The 12,864-nt window shown below is 65.9% G+C and overlaps 2 protein-coding genes across 2 annotated transcripts; both read left to right on the forward strand.

The window, feature by feature from the left end:
* The first annotated feature begins 102 nt into the window (after positions 1-102).
* PSMD3 (proteasome 26S subunit, non-ATPase 3) lies at positions 103-5,704 on the forward strand. Its single transcript, XM_068919325.1, has 12 exons — positions 103-432; positions 1,368-1,558; positions 1,946-2,083; positions 2,366-2,502; positions 2,626-2,816; positions 3,023-3,126; positions 3,317-3,431; positions 3,808-3,927; positions 4,070-4,173; positions 4,456-4,611; positions 4,971-5,021; positions 5,176-5,704. Exons 1-12 carry the CDS (start codon positions 264-266, stop codon positions 5,251-5,253), a joined length of 1,554 nt encoding a protein of 517 aa, XP_068775426.1. The 5' UTR covers positions 103-263; the 3' UTR covers positions 5,254-5,704.
* A 2,651-nt stretch (positions 5,705-8,355) lies between these two features.
* Positions 8,356-10,985, forward strand: CSF3 (colony stimulating factor 3). Its single transcript, XM_068918903.1, has 5 exons — positions 8,356-8,509; positions 8,852-9,012; positions 9,179-9,286; positions 9,470-9,616; positions 9,916-10,985. Exons 1-5 carry the CDS (start codon positions 8,482-8,484, stop codon positions 10,084-10,086), a joined length of 615 nt encoding a protein of 204 aa, XP_068775004.1. The 5' UTR covers positions 8,356-8,481; the 3' UTR covers positions 10,087-10,985.
* Positions 10,986-12,864: the final 1,879 nt, after the last annotated feature.

The raw sequence follows: 12,864 nt of genomic DNA on the forward strand, positions 1-12,864 counted from the left end.
CCTCGCCTCAGCGCGGCAGGCGGGAAACACGCGCGCATGCGCAGAGCGGCGGGCGTAAATCACCCGAGCGCCTGCCGGAAACACCCGAGCGGGCGGGGCGGGGCAGAAGCCGAGAGGCTGCCGGGCACCACCCGAGCGAGGAGGTCGCTCGCCTGCTCGGCGCTCGACCGCGCGGGCCTGGCGGCGGTAGGCGCGCGGCTGGCCGCGCCTGGGCGGCTCCCGGCGTGCCCCGCGGTTGCTGCAGTGTCACGGCCGGCCCGGCCATGAAGCAGGAGGGCGCGTCCCGCCGCCGCGGCGACAAGGCCAAGGCGCCCCCCGACGGGCCGCCGCCCGCCCCCCCCGACGTGGAGATGCAGGAGGAGACGGCGACGGCGGCCGAGGTGGCCGGGGATCGGCAGCCGCAGCGCGAACTCGACGCCATCACGCTGGAGGGTGAGGGGGCCCCGGGCTGAGCTGGGGTGGGGGGATTGTGGGGGGGGCGGTGCAGCGGAGAGGAACCGAGGGGGGGTCTCTGCGAGGAGAGATGGTCGGGGGGGAAGTAGCCGCGGGGGGGGGTGTCTCTGTGGAGGGGGGGTAAGGTAGCTGGGGGGGGTCGGTAGTTGGGGGGGGTCTCCATGGGGGCAGAAGGTAGCTGGGGGGGGTCTCTTGCGGTGGGGGAGGTCCATATAGGAGACAGAGGAGCTATGGGGGGTCTTCATAACAGGAGGTAGTTGGAAGGAGGGCCCTATAGGAGAGGGGGGTTGTAGGGGGGGGTCCCTGCGGGAGGAAGGGAACCATGGGGAGCTGTAGTGAGTTTTGGGGAGGGAGGGTCTGTGTAGGGGAGTGCTTTGGGGGGTGCCTGTAGGGGAAGGAAGGTGGGGTAGGGTGCATCTGGAGGGGAGAAGCTGGGGGGGGGTTACTACGAGTAGAAGGGAACCAGGGATCTCTGTGGGGGAAGGGAGCTGTGGGGAATAGGTGAGGGGGATCCCTGTAAGGGAAAGAGAGCCGGGGGGGGTTCCTCTGGAGAGCCCCTGTGAGGGGGTGTAGGGACAGACAGACAAGGGCAGGGGAAGGAGGAATTTAGGGAAAAGCTGTGGTGGATAGCTTGGGGGGGGGGGCTATGAAGGAGGGATGGAGCCCATCATGGATCAAGGGATAGCTCAGGTGGGAAGGGGCCTCTGGAGGCGTCCAGCCTCCTGCTCAGAGGAGGATCAGCCACGGAGGCTGCGCACCCAGGGTCTCTCCTGGAGCTGCATCCAACGAGTACAGTGGAGATAGATGGGCGCAGTAGTGACAGGATGGAGCAGCCCTCTTACCTGCTGTGATTCTGGTCTCCGCTTTGCTTTGGGAGATGGTGCGCTAACGCCACATCCCCTTTGCTGCTACAGATATCAAAGAGCACGTGAAGCAGCTTGAGAAGGCCGTGTCGGGGAAGGAGCCACGCTACGTCCTGCGTGCCTTGCGGGCTCTGCCCTCCACGTCCCGCCGACTCAACTCCAACGTGCTCCACAAAGCCATCAACGGCTTCTTCACCTCCAACAGCACCATGCGCGACTTCCTCCTCAGCTTCCTGGAGGAGGTAAGGCTGCAGGGCATGGGGAGAGGCGACTGGCTGTGGAGGGGCTGCGCTGAGGAGCATCTGGGTGCTGCTGCGGGGCAGAAGGACATCAGGAAAGGCAAGGGCCTGGGGATGTTGGAGATGCGCTGTCTGGCTGGACAGGAGCAGGCGTGAAATCAGATAGGTCACTGCAGCCCCTAGCAGGGATGGGGCTGTGTTGCCAGCAGCTCTGGCTGGCTCCAGCGTGTCACGCTCAGTGGAGCCGCTGGTGGCTGCAGGCCTGGGGACCAGCCTCGCTTGTGGCGCTTCCTGCCAGCAGAGGCGTGAGGGGTGCTGGCCATGGAGGCCCTTCTGGGAAGGCGGTGGTGGACTGAGACCGGGGCCCAGTGTGTGTCTCTCTCCCCGCAGTCCATGGACACAGAAGCAGAGCTGCAGTTTCGCCCACGGACGGGGAAGGCAGCTTCAGCCCCTCTCTTGCCAGAAGTGGAGACCTACCTCCAGCTGCTTCTTGTAATCTACCTGATGAACAGCAAGCGATACCCAGAGGTGAGATTCCCCAGGCTGCCCGCTCTAAACCTGAGCTCTTCACACAGCACTCCTGCACCAGGCCAAGACCTGGGACTGGAGAGCCCCAGTGGCCGGCCTGCCTGCCTGCCTCATTGCCCCACAGTTTTCTCTTTCCCTCACCTGTTTTTGGAAGGGCTCTGCCAGAAGGCCGCCTCCAGGGTTTGCTGCAGCTCTTGGCCAAAGCAGCCCACAGCCCTGTCTGTCTCCCAGCTCCTCCTGGGCAGCAGCTCATTTGTTCTGACCTCTGCTCCTCTCCTGCAGGCCCAGAAAGTGTCCGATGACCTGATGCAGAAGATCAGTTCCCAAAACCGCCGTGCCCTTGACCTGGTGGTGGCTAAGTGTTATTATTACCACTCACGCATCTATGAGTTCCTGAATAAACTTGATGTGGTCAGGAGGTAGGACTGGCCCTCCACGATGGTTCTGGGTGCAGGCTCTCCCTGAGCTTGGCTCTGCGAGTCTGGGTGAGCCGGGCTATTTCTTTCCTCCCCTCCTTGACGCGCACTTTCCCTTCGCTGAAGCTTCCTGCATGCCCGGCTGCGGACAGCCACGCTGCGCCACGATGCAGACGGGCAGGCCACCCTCCTGAACCTGCTGCTGAGGAACTACCTTCACTACAACCTCTACGACCAAGCAGAAAAGCTCGTCTCCAAGTCCGTGTTTCCTGAGCAGGCCAACAACAACGAGTGGGCACGGTACCTCTATTACACAGGTGAGATACAGAGGGTCCTGCATGCCACTGGCAGATCAGGATGCATGTGAGATTTGGGTCTCTGGTCCTCCAGAAAATCTGTTTGAGCAGTCGGCATTGGGGCTTCAACTCTGAATTTAAAGCCCCAGCCAGGTGGGTCCAGTTGGATTCACTCGGTGGCTTTTCCAAACGCTTCCTGCCTCGTGTGAACCCTCTCCCTCTCCCAGGGCGCATCAAGGCCATTCAGCTGGAGTATTCAGAGGCGCGGAGGACCATGACGAATGCCCTGCGGAAGGCACCACAGCACACAGCTGTTGGCTTCAAACAGACGGTGAGCAAGCATGGGAAGCGCACAAGCGCTCGGGGGTGTTGGTTCCTTGTTGGTTGTGGATCGCAGTTGGGGCAGGGTAGGTCTCACCACCTTGCTGGCTTCCCTCCATTCTGCTCCTGTGGGGAAGCTGTCCGCAGGGTTTAGCCTTAGCCTGGGCTCTCTGGGGACTCATAGTCTCTTTTTGCTTAAGGTGCACAAGCTGCTCATCGTGGTGGAACTGCTGCTAGGGGAGATCCCGGACAGGCTCCAGTTCAGGCAGCCCTCTCTCAAGCGGTCACTCATGCCCTACTTCCTCCTGACTCAGGGTACGACGGGCCGTTCCTGCCCATGCTCGGCTCCTCTTGGGAGCCGTGGCACTGTGATGTCTTGGCACCATGTTTTGTGCTTCAAGGGAGCGGGAAGCCTTGGGGGGGTGGTGAGCAATGGGGGTTTCTCTCCTCTTGCCTCAAAGGGACCCAGCTGCCAGACTCCTCTTGGTGCCAGTCTGAAGTGCGAGTCCACAGTCCCTGAAAGGCTGTTGAGCAGCTGGGCGCAGGACACCTGGGTTCTCCTCTCAGCTCATAAGAGGAATGGATGGCAGGCCTGGGAGTCAGGCCCCCGCCTCACATTCCCTGCTAGCACCTCGGCCTTAGATCCTTCCCCGATTTACACGTTCTCTCCCCCTTCATCTGCCTGCTCCAGCCGTCAGGACTGGGAACCTGGCCAAGTTCAACCAGGTCCTCGATCAGTTTGGGGACAAGTTCCAGGCCGACGGGACCTACACCCTGATCATTCGCTTGAGGCACAACGTCATCAAGACAGGTAGGAGGTTGCCGCTCTGGTATTTGGGGGCTGTGTCACAGCTGGTGCTGCAGGCTTGGCGGGCAGCTGAGTGTCACCTTGTGCACCTGGGACTGTGGCTGCCTGGCAAAAGCGGGCTCAGTTCTCTTTCTTCTTGTCTCAGGTGTCCGTATGATCAGCCTCTCCTATTCTCGCATTTCCCTGGCTGATATCGCCCAGAAGCTACAGCTGGACAGTCCGGAGGATGCAGAGTTCATCGTTGCCAAGGTAGCTGCATATGAAATCTCACACGACTGTATGACTTCTGGGTCCCAGGACCTGTCTGCAGCTCCTGGTTCTTGCAGCTGGCCTTGCACTGCTGCCAGGCTGCTTCCGCCCATCTCTGCAACACTCCCTTCCTGGGGACACTTAGGTCACCATGTCCCGTCTCTGTGCGCTGTGTCCCGAGTCCAGCGCTCCTGTTGCAGCAGCCAACTCCCTTCGCGCTAAACTGCTGCCTCAGCCCTCAGAGACAGCGGGTGCCCTGACCACGTGCCCTCCGGCTTGCAGGCCATCCGGGATGGCGTGATCGAGGCCAGCATTAACCATGAGAAGGGTTATGTCCAGTCAAAAGAAATGATCGACATCTACTCAACCCGGGAGCCCCAGCTGGCATTTCACCAGCGCATCTCTTTCTGCCTCGACATCCACAACATGTCTGTCAAGGTGAGCGCAGCAGCACAGGCACCTCACGCTGGTCTCCAGCTGATTCTCTGGCAGGGCCTTTGCCACTGGGATTGCCCTATCAGGTGAATGGGCCACACTGGGAGGCTTCAGGCACGTCCACAGGGAATCACAGGGCTTCTCTGCAGAGCTGGAGGGAAGAGGGCTCCATCAGCCTCCCAGAACTGGCCCAGGCATCTTATTGCCTTCCCAGGTTCAGCCCCGATGGGAAAAGGAGGTCCAGCTAAGGCTGGGACAGAGCTGGCTTGAACGCAGTGGCTTTCTGCCTGGCAGAAGGGGACAACAGGGCAGAGTCGAGGCCTCTTTCTGCTCACAGCTTCTTGTCTCCCTTGTTTTTCCAGGCCATGAGGTTCCCGCCCAAATCTTACAACAAGGACTTGGAATCTGCAGAGGTGAGACCTCATCCGTGCCTCTGCTGCCCTCTGGCTCAGCTGGCTGTGTACTGGCAGAAGGCTTGCTCATGCTGCAGCCCAGCAGTCACCAAGGCCATTGGAAGGACCCGGATCCTCTCCCTCATGGCCGCTAACTTCTGCCTTCACTTTCCAGGAGCGCCGGGAGCGTGAGCAGCAGGACCTGGAGTTTGCAAAGGAGATGGCAGAAGACGATGATGACGGTTTCCCGTGACCCTCTGGCTTGGCCGTACTTTTTTTATTTGTCCCTAGGGAAGATGCTGTCTGAGCAGAGCTGCCTCACGCGGCCCCGGTCCCCGATCTGCCTTTCTTTTATAAATACCTGCATGTCTGTACCGGGGGAGGGGGACACGTGGGTTCCCTGGGCCCACAGCCACAGGCCCTGCTCTCTCGTTGCCCTCACCACCCACGGAGGGAACCCCCTTCCCCAGTAAACAAACGTTCTTTTAAGGTTGCTTGTGGTCGAAGTCGTTGCAGAGCCCCACGCGGAGGCACGCAAGGGCCCATGAATTGGGAGCTCCACGGGAAGCGGGGCTGGGGTGGGCGGGGGTCGGTAGAAGGGCTCCACGGGGACTGCAGTTGCCCCCGGCTCTCACAACAATAATGGGGTCAGGCTTTGTTAAGCTTCAATTATGACTTTTAAAATAAAAGTTGGAAAAACACCAGCCTGCTCTGTTCTGGCTGTGAGTTTGTTCTCAAGTCTGTGAGCAAGCATGGGGCTGGCCAGGGCCATCAGAGGCCTGGAAAAGCAGCTGTGGGCTGCTCTGGATGGCCGTGGGGGTACCTGGAGTGCTGCTGGTGCCCAGATACTCCTGCTCCAGCCCAGAGCTGGGACTGGCTCCAGCCCACACAAACCTCCAGGCCTGAAGCTGACAGGTGGAGCTGTGTGGTCAAGGCACCGCCAGTCCCAGCAGGATCCGATCCCTGGAGCTGGGCTGTGGACGCATCCTGGCTGCGCTGAGGCCCCAGGAGGTGGGGACAGGGGCCCCAGGGTGCACGGCCCAGCAGCATTGGCCCGACGTGGTGCACAGCTGGGGGCTGAGCTGAGTGTGGGTGCCTGTGGCACGCTGCCAGCAGTGGGGCTGGTGCTGGGAGTGCCTCAGCCGTGCTGACAGACACCAGCCGCCAGGATCCTGTTTCCCCAAAAGCTGCTTTGTTCTGGAGCTGCAAACGAAGGCCAGGGCAGGGATTACCAGGATTAGCAGCCTGCCCGGCAGCCTGTGTACACAGCAAGCACACAGCAGCGCTGCCTGGGCGGGAAGGGGCTGAGCCCCACATCCCCCTCCTGCCTGCCGGGAAAGACACCAGGTCTGCTCCAAGCAGGACCCTCTTGGTGCCCCGCAGCCCTCCCAGCCCCATAGGTGCTGGCCCAGGGAGCAAGGGACCCCCCAGGATCTGCCCCATCCCTCCAAGGGGTTTGCGCCCGGGTGCCAGACCCAGCCCTGCCGCGCTTGGAGTCTCTGCGCCCCTCGGGGGAGCGATGGGGACTGGGGGACATGCAGCGGCCCAGCGGGGTCCTGCTGGCAGCTGGGCTCATCCTCTGGGGAAATCTGGGAATCTCCCGGCACTCCCAAGCTGGGCTGGTGGCCAAGGGCCACGGGGGTCAGAAACGGGGCAGCCCCAGGGCAACGGATACGGCTTGTCCGTCCCCTGGGAACATCAGTGGAGCCACAGGTCAGACCCTGCCAGCTGGGATGGAGCAGGGAAGGGGACAGCCCCGGCTCGATGTAGCTGCTGCATCCGGCACTCGGGACACCTCGGAAACGCTCGCTTCCTTGCAGCTGGCGGAGGGGCCGGAGGGTCCCCGGGCGAGGCCGCGGAGGGGAAGGGCAGCCACGAGGCAGAACCGCAGCGGGGCGGGCGCCCGGGGCAGTCCCCGCAGCCGGGCCGGGGCAGCTCCGGCCCCGGGCGAATTGTGCTGGCCCAGCGCTCCCGCCCGCGCCTCGCCACCCACAGGTTTCGAGTTCGGACACCACTTCCTTCCTCAGAAAGCCAACCCGGGCTTTCGGCCCCACTTGGCTCTGATTCACGCCCCCCCCCCCAAACCGCAACAGCCCCGATTCCTGAAAGCACCAACCTGCTGAGATGGCAGCTCCGCTCAGCTCTGGGGAAAAGGGTGATGCCAGGGGCGTGCCAGCAGGTCACACTCTCCCCTTTCCATGGGGGCCCTAATCTGGATGGGCCCCGGCTGCCCCTGGCTCCGGGGAGGGAAAAGGCAGAGCCAGGAGGGGCAAATTTCTCCCAGGAAAATCCCACAAACAGGCTCCACTGCTGAGGTGCTTTCACACAGCCTGAGGGCAGCACACATGGTACTTCCAGGCCCTGGGAGGGGAAAGTTATCATTAGGTTTAAGAGTTAACACCTGCCTCATGCCGGGCAAGGCTCTGGGTGGTGTTCACAGCTGGGCTGTGCCTTTCCAGGTGTTTCCTTTCACCTAGCCGGAGGCTGGAGCGGCTCCAAGGGCTTGGGGCTCTGTGGTGGCGGGCAGCGCGGCTCACGAGTCGGCCCAGCCCGGTGCGGGCAGCGAGGGTCCCGGCGCCTGAGGCCGGGGGTTCCCGTCCCCTGCAGCCTGGGGGAGGGAAGGGACGGGACTGGGGCCCTGTGGCAGGGCGGTGGCGCAGGAGCGATGCCCCCCCCCCCGCAATCCTGGGTGCCAGGATCCCACCAGCCCCTTTCCCGGGTGCTGCCCCGCGTCCCAGCCGGCCCGTGCTGGGCAGGAGCCGACCCAGCTGGCACCGAGACAGCAAATAACCCGGGAAGCACTTGTGGGACCCGGCCGGAGCCAAAATCCCACGTCAGAGCAGCGGGGCAGCCGGAGGGCAGGGAGCAGCCGGGCTCGCTCCGGGGCCACGGCCGCCCGGGGCTTCTCTGGCAGCCACGTCCGCGAAGGGCCGGCTCCTGCCGGGGCTGGGCTGTGGGGTCTCGCCCGCCCTGACGCCGGGGCGAGGGGCTCGGGCGCCCGGCGGAGCCGGAGCCGGAGGGGCGGCCGCTCGGGCAGGGGCTGCACGAGGCGGGTGACGAGGCTGCGCCAAGCCGCCGGCTCCGCTCCGAGCCGCCCTGGGCCGCGGTCCAGCGGCACCGGGCACCTGAGACGGCGGGAGCCCCGTGGGCGAGTTAATCAGTCACCAACACGCGGCCCAGAGCCGCCGGCCCCAGGCGCCTGGGCTGGCCGGTGGGTGCCTGCGGCACGGAGCGGCACCAGGCTGGCGGGGGGCCAGGAAAGCCCCCGAGCCGCGGCGCGGGCCGGCCGGCCGGGAGCGCCCAGCTCCCAGGATTTGCATATCGGTGATTAAGACAATGAGGCAATCAGCACTGTTGCCACATCAGTGTGAATCCCCGGAGCCGTCTATAAAATGCCCTAATCGATGAGGCCGCGCAGAGCCAGGGCAGGAGCGAGCTGTGCCGGCCCGGGCAGCACTTGCAGAGAGGAGGAGACGCCGAGATGCCCACCGCCATGTGCTCCCTCACCCGTGAGTACCCCCAGCACCCAGTGCACCCTGCGCCCGGTGCACCCCAGCACCGATAGCACCCTGCACCCAGCACGCCCCGAGCACCTGTAGCACCCCAGCACCCCGCATCCAGCACCCCGAGCACCTGCATCACCCAGCACCCCAACACCCAGGACGCTCCAGCACCCAGAGCACCCCTACCGCCCTAGGGCCCCGCACACGCTGGCACCGGCGGGCTGGCGGGGCGCGGGGAGGGCGCAGCCGCCCGCCCTCCTTTCCGGGGCATCTTTGCGCCTTGCCTGCGGCGCTGGGGGCCAAACGCGCGGCGCCCGGGCGGGCGCTGAGCCAGCCGCTCTCCCGCAGGCGTGCTGGCGGCGGTGCTGGGCGCGGCGCTGTGGCGGGCGCTGCACGGGGCGCCGCTGCCCGAGTTCTCGGGCGACCAGGACTTCCAGCTCTTCCTGCGCAAAAACCTCGAGTTCACCCGCAAGATCAAGGGGGACGTGGCCGCGCTGCAGCGCGCCGTGGTGAGTGCCGGCACCGCGGGGGCCGCGCAGCGCCGGGGACCCGCGCCGCCGGGTCACGGATAAGGTGACCTTCCCCTGCCCGCGCTCGTCCGGCCAGGGGAGGGCTGCGGAGCGGGGGTCCCGCGCCGCTCCGGCCGCCCTGACGCCCTCCCCTCCTCGGCCGCAGTGCGACACCTTCCAGCTGTGCGAGGAGGAAGAGCTGCTGCTGGTGCGGCAGGACCTGGACATCACCCACGCCCCTCTGGAGAAGTGCCACAGCCGGACCTTCCAGGCGGTGAGTGCGCCGCGGGGGACCACCCATGTCACGAGCTGGCCGGTCTCAGCCCGGCCGGTTCCCCGCTGCTCGGCCGGCTTTGCCACCGCTTCTGGCTGCCCCAAGCCGAAAGTGGTCCCTCGCTGGCGCCGCGGTGGCCCCGGTCCCAGCCGGGCCCCGCTGACCCCAGCCGTATCCCCGCAGGAAGACTGCTTCGGCCAGATCCGCGAGGGGCTCCAGGCCTACCACGGCTCCCTGGCCTCCGTCCGCGAGCTGCTGCCCGCCCACGCCGGCCTCGTGGAGACGCTGCAGCTCGACGCCGCCAACCTCTCCTCCAACATCCAGCAGCAGGTGAGGAGCAGCCGGGGACGGCGGGGATGCGGTGGGGCTCAGCGCCCTGGGGAGGACGAGGGGCTCTGCACCCTGGGTGGCACCCCGGGGAGGACGTGGGGCTCTGCACCCCACATGGCACCCTAGGGAGGACGTGGGGCTCTGCACCCCGGGTGGCACCCCCGGGGAGGACATGGGGCTCGGCACCCCGGGTGGCACCGCGTCCCCGGGCAGAGGCAGGGGGTGCCAGGGCTCACGCCAGCTCTCCGGACGCCTCCGGTCCGAGGACCCCTCTGACGCGTCCCCCTGCCCCGCTCTAGATGGAGGACCTGGGCCTGGCCACGGTGACGTACCCCGCCGAGGAGCGGGGCGCCCTCCCCGCCTTCTCCTCCCCCTTCCACCACCAGGTCGGCGGCTTCTTCATCCTGGCCAACTTCCAGCGGTTCCTGGAGACGGCGTACCGGGCGCTGCGGCACCTGGCCCGGCTCTGACGCCCGGCGGCGCGGAGCCAGGCCGGGCCGCGGGCTCCCTGCCGCTCGCCGGGGCCACCCCGCGCCGCCCCGCGCCCCCCTCCCCGGGACAGCCCGGCTTTTCCGCTTATTTAATATTTATCGCTATTTAACATGGAGGAGCTGGCCCAGGTCTGCCCCGGGGTGCCGTCCGCGCACGGGTAGCTGTGCGCAGCATCAGCCTTGTTTAATATTTAAACAAAAGCGTATCTCTGCTACGAGGATCGGGAGCTGGGCCCAGGCCCGGCGGCTGCGCGTGCCTCGGTTTCCCCATCGCCTGGCCGGGTGCTGCCTGCCTCAGCATCCCCGCGCCGAGGGGGAAACCGTCTCCGTCCGGGGATGAAGAGGCTTCAGAGCAGCATCTCCCTGCCCGGTTTACAGCCCTGCAGGGACGATTTTGACGGGTGTTATTTGTATTATGCATATTTACATTAATTAATATTTATTAGCCATTAGGTATAGAGCAGGCGGGAGGGGAGGCTGGAGGAGCCCCCAGGCTCTCGACCCGCAGTCGGTGCAAGATGCCGAAGCAGCAGCCTCCGGGGAGCCGCGCTGCCCCCCTGGAGCTAAACGCTCTCTATTTATCCCAGTTTAACTTATTCGCACCCATTTCCAGGGCCGGGAGAGCGGCGCCCCGCTCACGGCCCGGCCCTGGCGAGCGGGGCCGCGGCGCGGTCCGGGCCCCCGAGCCCGGCGTCCGCCCGGCCCCGGCTCGGCTCCGCACTCCCGGGCCCGCGCGGCCGCCGGCGCCCTGGCAGGGGCTCCGTCCCGCTGTATTTTGTACTGGTATTTATTACTGCAGCTGGGTTAGCCCCAGAGAAATACATGGTATTTTTTATACACTATAAAAAACGGAAATAAACTCTATTTTTGCTCTGAAACGTGGGCTGTTTGCATTCCCCGCCGTCCCCCGCCTGCACTGTGGGTGAAGGGGCCGCGACGGCCGGGCCGGGCCGAGCTCGGCGGCTCCCGCGGCTGGGGCAGAGCCCCTCCGGGGCCGGGGCGCGCGGGGGCCCCGGATGCGGCCAGGGCCGGCCCGGCTCCCCGCGGCGCGGGGGCGGCAGCTTCCTCCCGCGCGGCTTGGGCAAGCACCGATTCCTAGAAAGCGCCGGCGGCAGCTCTGCGCCCGGGGGCCATGCAGCTCTGCCAGCGCAGCCGGGGTGCCCCGACACAGCAGCCCGTGAGCCCCCTGCTCTTTGCCCCGGCAGCACAGAGCCTTCCCGCGCCCAGGAAGGGAAGCACAGGCGTGATGAGCACTCAGGGCTCTGCGCAGGGCCGGCGGTGATGCTCGGGCCGGTCCCGGCTCCCGGCCTCGTCCGCTTCCCAACCCGCGATGCGCTGCTGGACAGTGACGCACCAGCACCGCCGGCCCCCGGCAATTCCTCTTTCGCTCCTGCCACAAGGGGATTTTGCTCTAGAGCCGCCCAGGACCGATGATGCCTCGGCCGCGCTCCCGGGGGCCTCCCAGAGCCTGGCGGCAGCGGGAAAACCGAGACGGACACACGGACGCGCCTGGGCACAGGCAGCAGAGCCGGGAGCCCGAGCCCTGGCCCCGGAGCAGCCCCTGGATCGTGGCAGAGCCCCAGCAGCCGCCGTGCCAGTCCCAGGCGAGCCCACGCGGGCAGCCCACGGCCTCTTCCCTATTCCTGCACCGGGCGTTTGGCCACCACGGCCTGTCCCCACGCTCCCGGGGTTGCAGCAGCCTGTGCTTCCTCCTGCCGGTCCCGTGCTCGCGTCCTGTGACCGCGCCGGCAGCCCCGGCCCCGCGGGGGCAGCTGCAGCCGGGCCCCTGCTCCCGCGTCCCCCCAGCCCACGGTCCCCCTGCCCCTCACCACCGTGGGGATGCCGCTGCCTGTGTTTATTTTGATGTGCGCCCTCCCTGCGCTGCCTTTCTGAAGAACAAACAGCGGGAGGCATCGCGCCTTCCTGCCCGGGCTTATCAGCGCTTACAGGAAACCCCTGCGCCAGCTCCAGCCCCTTCCAGGAAGGTGAAGCCCTGGGAGCTGGGGAAGGGCCAATGCCGAGCTCGGGGCAGCCGCACGGCCCCCACCGAGCAGGCAAATATTGACAGAGGCTGCGGGCACCCAGCTCTGCTCTTTGCTCCGAGCTAACGGTAAAGAGCTGCCCTTGCACGCAGGGGCCACGGGCTCAGGCCAGCCCCGCGTCACCATCGGCCGCCTTTCCCCCCACCGCCGCTCCGGCACTGCGGCACCGCTCTGCACCTCGGCCGGACACGGGGGAGAGAGCACCTGGGCCCCGCGCGCCCGCCCCGGGCTAGGAGACGCAGCCAGGACCCGGCTCCCACCCAAGAAGGGCAAGGCAGGTAGGGGGAAATGGTGCTGGGGCCCCGTTTCTCATGAGTCAAACGGAAATCGTTAATGAAAGGAGCAGAGGGGAAGCCGCCCCCACGGTGTCACCCCCTCAGGGAAGGGGTTTTGTGACAATTACAGGCGGATTCACCACCGAAGCAGCTGACCGGGTGCCGGGAGCCGCTCCCAGCCCGGGGCCGGCGCGGCGCAGCAGTGGCGAGGCCCGTTACTCACCGGCCGCGGGTGCCGTGCCTGCAGCCGGGGCCGCGGAGTGAACTCACGCTCACGTGGAAGAATTTCCAACATGAATTTGCTTGTATTTTACAGCCAGGCAGGAAAGCATCACTGCTCCACCCAGCTACGCATCTGCGGCGGGCCGGCTGGGCACAGAGCACCGTGCCGCCTTCCCAGGTTGGTCCGGGACCAGGGCAGGTGGGCTTAACCCCTCAGG

This window comes from Struthio camelus, chromosome 25 (assembly GCF_040807025.1).
Source record: "Struthio camelus isolate bStrCam1 chromosome 25, bStrCam1.hap1, whole genome shotgun sequence".
In the NCBI taxonomy this organism is placed as follows: domain Eukaryota; kingdom Metazoa; phylum Chordata; class Aves; order Struthioniformes; family Struthionidae; genus Struthio; species Struthio camelus.

Excerpts from the sequence above, each read along its gene's own strand:
- PSMD3 (XM_068919325.1), top strand. The coding sequence starts at position 264 with ATGAAGCAGGAGGGCGCGTCCCGCCGCCGCGGCGACAAGGCCAAGGCG. Across the intron at positions 2,084-2,365 it reads ACAGCAAGCGATACCCAGAG|GCCCAGAAAGTGTCCGATGA; the intron begins GTGAGATTCCCC and ends CCTCTCCTGCAG. Across the intron at positions 2,503-2,625 it reads AAACTTGATGTGGTCAGGAG|CTTCCTGCATGCCCGGCTGC; the intron begins GTAGGACTGGCC and ends CCTTCGCTGAAG.
- CSF3 (XM_068918903.1), top strand. The coding sequence starts at position 8,482 with ATGCCCACCGCCATGTGCTCCCTCACCC. Across the intron at positions 9,013-9,178 it reads CCGCGCTGCAGCGCGCCGTG|TGCGACACCTTCCAGCTGTG; the intron begins GTGAGTGCCGGC and ends CCTCGGCCGCAG. Across the intron at positions 9,287-9,469 it reads ACAGCCGGACCTTCCAGGCG|GAAGACTGCTTCGGCCAGAT; the intron begins GTGAGTGCGCCG and ends GTATCCCCGCAG.